The sequence below is a fragment of the Salvia miltiorrhiza genome, chromosome 5 (genome assembly GCF_028751815.1).
Source record: "Salvia miltiorrhiza cultivar Shanhuang (shh) chromosome 5, IMPLAD_Smil_shh, whole genome shotgun sequence".
NCBI classification, from domain to species: Eukaryota; Viridiplantae; Streptophyta; class Magnoliopsida; order Lamiales; family Lamiaceae; genus Salvia; species Salvia miltiorrhiza.
Window position 1 is genome coordinate 14,510,004 of NC_080391.1, and position 7,689 is coordinate 14,517,692.

The 7,689-nt window shown below is 40.0% G+C and overlaps 2 protein-coding genes across 2 annotated transcripts; both read left to right on the forward strand.

Annotated features, from left to right (window-relative positions):
* The first annotated feature begins 677 nt into the window (after positions 1-677).
* Positions 678-2,587, forward strand: LOC130986263 (alpha-1,3-arabinosyltransferase XAT3-like). Its single transcript, XM_057909616.1, has 3 exons — positions 678-994; positions 1,083-1,172; positions 1,251-2,587. The coding sequence occupies exons 1-3, from the start codon at positions 868-870 to the stop codon at positions 2,408-2,410; spliced, it is 1,377 nt and encodes a 458-aa protein (XP_057765599.1). The 5' UTR covers positions 678-867; the 3' UTR covers positions 2,411-2,587.
* A 1,976-nt stretch (positions 2,588-4,563) lies between these two features.
* LOC130986264 (alpha-1,3-arabinosyltransferase XAT3-like) lies at positions 4,564-6,316 on the forward strand. Its single transcript, XM_057909617.1, has 3 exons — positions 4,564-4,852; positions 4,940-5,032; positions 5,129-6,316. The coding sequence occupies exons 1-3, from the start codon at positions 4,738-4,740 to the stop codon at positions 6,268-6,270; spliced, it is 1,350 nt and encodes a 449-aa protein (XP_057765600.1). The 5' UTR covers positions 4,564-4,737; the 3' UTR covers positions 6,271-6,316.
* The last annotated feature ends 1,373 nt before the right edge of the window (positions 6,317-7,689 follow it).

Below are 7,689 nucleotides of genomic sequence, written 5' to 3' on the forward strand. Positions count from 1 at the left end.
TGATCTTTGCTAGTGAAAACACACACACGCACACACAAATTGGGTCTAATCCTCCTAATATTTTTTGCCCTTATTTTCAGAGCACCGTCTAATTGGGTCTAATCCTCCTAGATATTTTTTAAATATTAATCCTTATGTGTGAATAATGAATACACATGATCTTTGCTAGTGAAAACACACACACACGCACACACAAATTGGGTCTAATCCTCCTAATATTTTTTGCCCTTATTTTCAGAGCACCGTCTTCGGCTAATAATCAATCACAGATCAAACGCCATGTGCATTAATTTGGTACTAAGCATGAATAACGCGATGTCTGCTTATTGATGCATTACAAATTTGACTTCTCAAGTCCTTTTAATTTATTTATTTTTTGAATTAATTTCGGTTACTAAGGTCATCTGCAATTTGCAGAAGCTAAATAAGATTTCACATTTCCCTATTTTCCTAATATAATTAATAACATATTGGATCTCAATAGGAGAGAAGTCAAAGCCGCGCACTAATAGTATATTCTAATTGCTAGCCACTGAAGAAATGGTTTGCCGCAGTTCAAAGACTTGTACTGTTCCCATGAACTCAAAATATAGTAATATAAAATCAGTCAAAAAAATAAATATAAAATATAAAATAAATAAATTAAAAGACTTTTAATAAATAAAATATTTTAGGATGACTGATCATATGATAGAAGGACAAAAATTATAAAAAATTCATGTGGAGAGAATGACAGGTTAATTAAGGGAAACGAAAGCTTAAAAACTTAATCCCACCACAGTTTTAGTCTTCAACAATCTCCAGCTTCATCATCATCATCATCATCTACATATATTATTCGTCTTTTACACGTAACATGCAACAGCTATGAAGATGGAGAAAGATCAGAAGAAGCTAGTTTTTGGTGCCACTCCATTCATTTTACTACTTTCCTTGCCTTTGCTCTGTGTTGGTGTCGATTTCGTCTGGGGGAATAGAATTTCCTTGGATCAATGTAATCATTTCTTTTCTACGTAGTATTGTCTTTTTTTCTTGCGTCTATCTACTCCTTTTTGCTCAACAAAATTTTCTGGAAATGGTAGGGATGCAGTATTTTTCCAGCTCAGAATCTGGCGGAAAGACTGTGGAAGACAAGGAATTCATCAATTTCCATTTGGCAAGACTAGTGCGAGGTATGTACAACTTTAACAAGAGCTCTCTTTTTCTTTTTTCTTTTTTACGAAGAAAATTGCTCTGTTTCACGTAAACAGGGGAGGACAGGAGGAAGCTTGACGACACAGGCTTCGCCTGCGATAAGGCCATCCACTCCATCCACTGCGTATCAACTAAACCCGTGAGAATCGACACCAGAAATATGACAGTCTACATACCGTCCGATGCGGACTGGCAGCAGGAGACGGCGATCCGACCCTACGCTCGGCAGGAAGATGAGCTCAAACAAATCTCGGCCGTCCGCATGATTCAGTACAGCAACACCACGGATCCGCCGCCGTGCGAGTTCAGTCACCACGTCCCCGCCGTGGTGTTCTCCTCCGGCAGCACGGGCAACGTGTTCCACGAAATGAACGAGATCATCATCCCCCTCTACATCACCACCAAGCAGTTCCAGTCGCGCGTGGTGTTCGTGATAGAGGACTACAAGCCCTCCTTCATCGCCAAATACGGCGCTGTCCTAGCTCATCTGTCGGCTCACGAGGCCATGAATCCGGCTGCCAACGCCACCGTCCACTGCTTCCCGGCTTCAATAGTCGGGCTGAAATATCACGACAATCTGGCGCTGAATTCCAGCGACATCCCTGGAGGGTACGGGATGCCCGAATTCAGGCACTTTCTCCGTGGCGCCTTGGGCCTGAGGTTCGCGCACGTGTCGCAGATAGCTAGGCCGAGGTTGCTGCTTCTGTCACGTACCAATACGAGGAGGTTTCTCAACGAAGACGAAATGATCGGCGTGATCAAGGACGTAGGGTTTCAGGTGATGGTGGTGAGAAGATCAAAACTGGCGTCGAACGTCAACAAATTCTCGCAGCTGATAAACTCGTGCAGCGTGCTACTCGGCGCCCACGGCGCGGGCCTCACCAACGAGATATTCCTGCCCACGGGCGCCGTCATGATCCAAGTAGAACTACTCGGCACGGGGTGGGCTTCCAACACTTACTACGGCGACACTGCGCGTGCAATGGGCGTGCGCTACTTGCGCTACAAGATTGAAGGCGATGAGAGTTCGCTAGCCAAACTATACGGCCGCAACAGTTCAGTCGTTACTGATCCGGGATCGGTGTACAGAGAAGGCGGTTACATAGCTGCAAGAACTATGTTTCTTGATCAGCAGAATGTAAGACTCAATCTTGCTCGATTCAGGGAGACCATCGTCGAAGCGCTTAGTGTTGTTACGGATTGGCCAGCTAGATAGCATTGAGTTTGTCTGTGTACATACAAGGATCGTATCGCCCCAACAAATTCAGCGCACATTTTGTTTCCATTTCTTATAATTTTCTGATTTCATCAAAACTGTAAGCTAAATGAGAGATTGATTTGTTTACACTCTGAATTAGGAGTATGTTCAATAAAATTTTAAGTGTTATACAAATTTTGTTAGTAGTTGGTCTTAACCTTTTCATAGATGAACAACCGAGTAAAAGAAAATGAAGCCCGTTTTGTTTTATGACATCACTAGCTCTATTCAACATATGTATTTATTTCGGGTATGAATCCGCTGAAATTGATTAGGATGTATTATACTATGTGTTAGTGATGTGAGCACTAATCAAATGCAAATTAATGGAGATACATTTCGTGCAAGAGATGCTTACCACCATCCTGTAGCTAGTGAAAAAGAAAGAGAAAGAGAAAGGAAAAAAGAGCACACGAGTTATGACTTGAAGAGGGGGAAGGGCATCATGGATCACTGTAGACTTCAACTTTGGGAAAAGTCTAGATTCATAAATGACTTTTATTACTACAAATTGATCGCAAATTAAGGGAAACGTGTAGCTTACATGACACAATTGATCCAACCAGATCTTCTATTATCTTGCAATTTATATAGTACTATAGTTTTACACTTTGCATTTATTTATTAACATGAAATCGATCCAGACATCAATGCTTCATCCGGAACGAAGAAGAATAGCAGTTCCCATCATCATATTATTGGTATTAGAGCCAAAAGAAATATCAATGTCGTTGATCAAGAAAAATTAGAAGAAATTAAGGAGCTAATCAATTCATGGTAGCGCCACTTGTTAATTCTAACTTTTAACGCTTTAGCATAAAAAATAACAGCAGGCGGCCCCTTGCCTTGGAAGATGCGGCTCTTGTCGAATTCGACTTCGACTTCATCTTCTTTTATAAAACATTGAATAGTTCAAAGTGTAGATAAATTCGAAACAGAATAGAAAATTCAAAACTGGGACCTTTTGTTAAAATTGATCGTTGCTGAATAACGACTTTCTTCAGTACCTTAATTTGTGAAGCATAAGAGATTAGAAGTATTATAAGAAATTCGGAAATCGAGGGAGTTGCCTTATAACCATGGATCTCGTAGCTGTCAAAGCGATTATAAAATTTTGTTTGTTTCAGCACTAATCGCCCATTAATGTTAGCACACGCTAGCTCCCCCAGCTCTGACAATGAAATTCTAACAAGATTCATTTCCATTAGTAGATTAATTAACATTTCCAGCTACTAAAATATGTGCAACGGTTTTGGAGTATATTTCTATAAGGTATTTTTGGGAAAAAGGAGATTTTTATAAGATTTGAAATGTTGTAATCTGAATAATATTGAAAATATATGATTATTCAATTTCATAGTACACAAACTAGCCAACTTTGGATCAATATAATCGCTTCACTTGTGTAACTGTGCAAATAAAAAGTAAAATAAAATAGAATTCCATCATTTTGGTGAAATATAGTTGAAAAACGTGGCTTTATTCCAACCCGCCATATTTATGTAATTATAAGATCCTGTTACACTTACACATATGAAAATCAAAATATTAAAATTTATTTTGCCCTTAATTAGTGAATTTAAGACTAAATTCATGAGTTTATAAGTTGGTTGCGAATTAAGATTAGTTTTAGGATAATTCACGGCCAAGATTAGGTTTAGTAGTGAATTGACAAATCTATTCTTAGTTGTGAGTTAAGGGGTAAAATAGTAGGAGTAATTAATTTTTTTAATCGTTTTATGTTAATTACTAGTTTTTATCATTAGTATTTTAAATAAATTTGCTACTTTATTAGCTAGTTCACCCTTATATAAAATGCCTCCAAAAGTTAATGACAAGAAAAGCTGTATTTGTATTGTGCTTTGGATTTTACTACCAACAGCCTGAATGAACAAACATTGGTTAGTTTCTTATTTATAAATCTATGGATTCCTACAAACTATTAAAAAAAATCTCGGACTTGTTCAAAATGAGCACAAGTTGAAATAAATCAATAGTTTGAAAAAGTGAGTCATGCATAAATGAAATAATACGTAGTTGATACTTGAGCAATAGTTTACAACGAAAAAAGTCGTCTTATATCTCAATCGTTGAATTGATTAAGTTGAGCATAATAATTGATAAAAAAATACGAAAAGAATAACAAAGAGCAAACTGAAAATTAAGGGTAAAAAAGAAAGTAACATCTCATCAGCAGGCAAAATTCTAATATTTTTGGGGATTCTTGATGATCATATCTATTCGTATCCTTGCGTATTAATTGTGCAACAAGTCGTAAATTGAGAATGGAGAAGGAGGCAAAGAAGCTGGTTTCGCGTCTAACTCCATGGATCTTCTTGCTCGTTGTTCCTCTGCTCTACGTCGATATTATGTGGAGCAGCAAAATCAAACTCGAGCAACGTAATCTTCTTCAATTTTCATTTGATTTGATCACCACTCGATTTCGATCACCTTCACATTGATCACTAAATCCTTTGCAATCTGCAGGCTTGCATTATTCCCCTCCTGCAACCATCTCCAATAAAACTGTTGAAGTAAACTCCAATTCGCTGGATTTTCTTCTCTCGAGATTAGTTCAAGGTCTCTACATGTACAATTCTATCTCTCAACTAGTTATTCAATATGATACATAGCTTTAGAGCTCACAGCTGGTTAACTTTTTCTCCTACTAAACAGAGGAAGACCAAAAGAATTTCAGATCTACCGGGTTTTCGTGCGATGCGCAAGGACACTCGAAGCACTGTGTTACAAATCGAGCTGTGCGGATCGACACGGCAACTATGACAGTCTCAATTCCGTCGGGGGATACGGTGCAGGAGACGTGGCTTCGTCCTTACGCTAGGCAAGAAGACGAAATTCTTCTGCAAAAGGTGACGCCGGTGAAGATAGTGCAGGGCAACATGACGCCGCCGGTCTGTGATCACAGCCACGGGGTCCCTGCGGTGGTGTTCTCCTCCAGCGGATTCACCGGCAACGTGTTCCACGAGATCAACGAGATCATCATCCCTCTCTTCATCACCGCCAGACAATTCAACTCGCGCGTGCTCCTCGTCATGGAGGACTACAGGCCTTCCTTCGTGGAGAAATACGGCAAACTCCTCGCTCACCTCACGTCGTACGAGATCCTGAACCCCGCCGCCAATCGCAGCGTCCATTGCTTCCCGGCGGCGGTGGTCGGGCTTAAGTTTCACGGCCATCTGTCATTGAACTCCAGCGATATACCGAGAGGGCTCTCGACGGCAGATTTCCGGCAGTTCCTGCGGCAATCACTGAATCTCAGGTACAGCCACGTGTCTCAGATCAAGAGGCCGACGGTGATGCTGCTATCGCGCACCACGACGAGAAGGATCATAAATGAAGATGAAGTTGTGGCAATGATGGAGGATTTAGGGTTCCGGGTGGTGGTGGTGCGCAGAGCAAAAATGGTGTCGAACATCAACATATTCTCGGGGATGATAAACTCGTGCAGCGTGTTCGTGGGGGTGCACGGAGCGGGGCTGACGAACGAGCTGTTCCTGGCGGAGGGGGCGGTGATGGTGCAGGTGGACCTTATCGGGCTGGAGTGGGCTGCAGCCACTTACTACGGCGATCCGGCTCGAGCAATGGGAGTGCATTACTTGAGATACAAGATCGAGGCGGAAGAGAGCTCACTCTTGAAGATATTTGGGTCTTCAAGCCATAAGGCTTTCACGGACCCCAGGGCTGCATTTCCGGTGCAGGCAGGAAAGGAAGTCTACCTTAATGGCCAAAATGTTAACATTAGTGTGGACAGGTTCAGGCACACTATGGCTATGGCAATGAGCCTCGTTCAAGATTAATTAATCTCTTATTTTCATCAGGAATGAATCAATTTTATTTATTACATTTCTACAAACTCCTCTCATAATCTTTAAACAAAAAGACTTGTCCGGTTTTCACAAGGGGGGAATACGATTTTGGAGATTTTTTATGAGTAAATGGGCTCACTTAGCGCCTTGCTCAACAATAATCCGATGAAAAAATTTCATCCACGTACCAACCACAACAAGACGATGCCGATGCCATTGATTTGGAGGACGAGTTTGGAGTTGGCCACCGGGCTAAACGATCGACGGTGGGAAAGAAGGAACGAGCTCCGCGTTTCAACGTCTTTACGGTGTACTTCAAAAAAGAACAAGTAAAAGATTTCGATACTGGCAAAGTAATCATAAAGGCCGTTTGCAACCTTTGCGGCAAAACCTACGCTTTCACCGCGGGGGGAGCTATGGCACCTTACCCAACAAAGGTAAACAAACGCAACTCACCTCTACCCTCGGCGAGCAAGGTACGCCCGAAATCTCTCTTTTTAAGTTTAACGATATTGTTGCTAGGGAAGTTATGGCTAAATTTGTTAGCACGGAATCTCTTGCTTTTCAATTTGCCGATAGCATTAATTTTGAAAATTCTATGAAATTAGCATATAATCATTTAGCTAAAAAAAATACCACGTACAACTATGATTAGAACCATAGTTAAATTAGCTAGAAGATATAAAATTCAATTGCGAAGTGTTTTGACTAGTTTGCCACATAGAATTTCTGTTTGCTCCGACATTTGGACATGTGCATTTCAACATAATTCTTATATGGGCATGACTGTGCATTGGGCTGATTTGCAATGGAATTTGAACAAAAGTGTTATTGCTTTAAAAAAATTTAATTGTGCTCATACCGCTGAAAATATTGCTCTTATTATCTTAAAAATTTTGCAACAATTCAAGATTACTGAAAAAATATTTTCTATTGGTTTTGACAATGCAAGTGCTATTACCGCTAGTGTAACTTCTTTAATTGTTGCATGTAATCCTACTTTACAAGGAAAATATTTTCATACCCGTTGCATTGCTCATATATTAAATTTGTGTGTTCAAGATGGCCTTAAGAGTTTAGATAGAGCAATAAAACCAATTAGGAAACACTACAAGAAAATGTGGCTCTAACGACCGAAATTTCGGTTGTTAAAACCCAAAAATCGGTCGTTAATATTTTTAACGACTGATTTAACGACCGTTTTTTTCGGTCGTTGTTTGCATCGTCGCCCGAGTTTTAACGACCGTTTTTTCGGTCGTTAAATTTTAACGACCGATTTTTTATTTTTAACGACCAAAATTTCGGTCGTTAAAAAGGGGGGAAAAATAAAAATTTGATTTTTTTTAAATAACGACCGAAATTTTATTTTTAACGACCGAAAATTCGGTCGTTAAAAATTAATAAAAATAA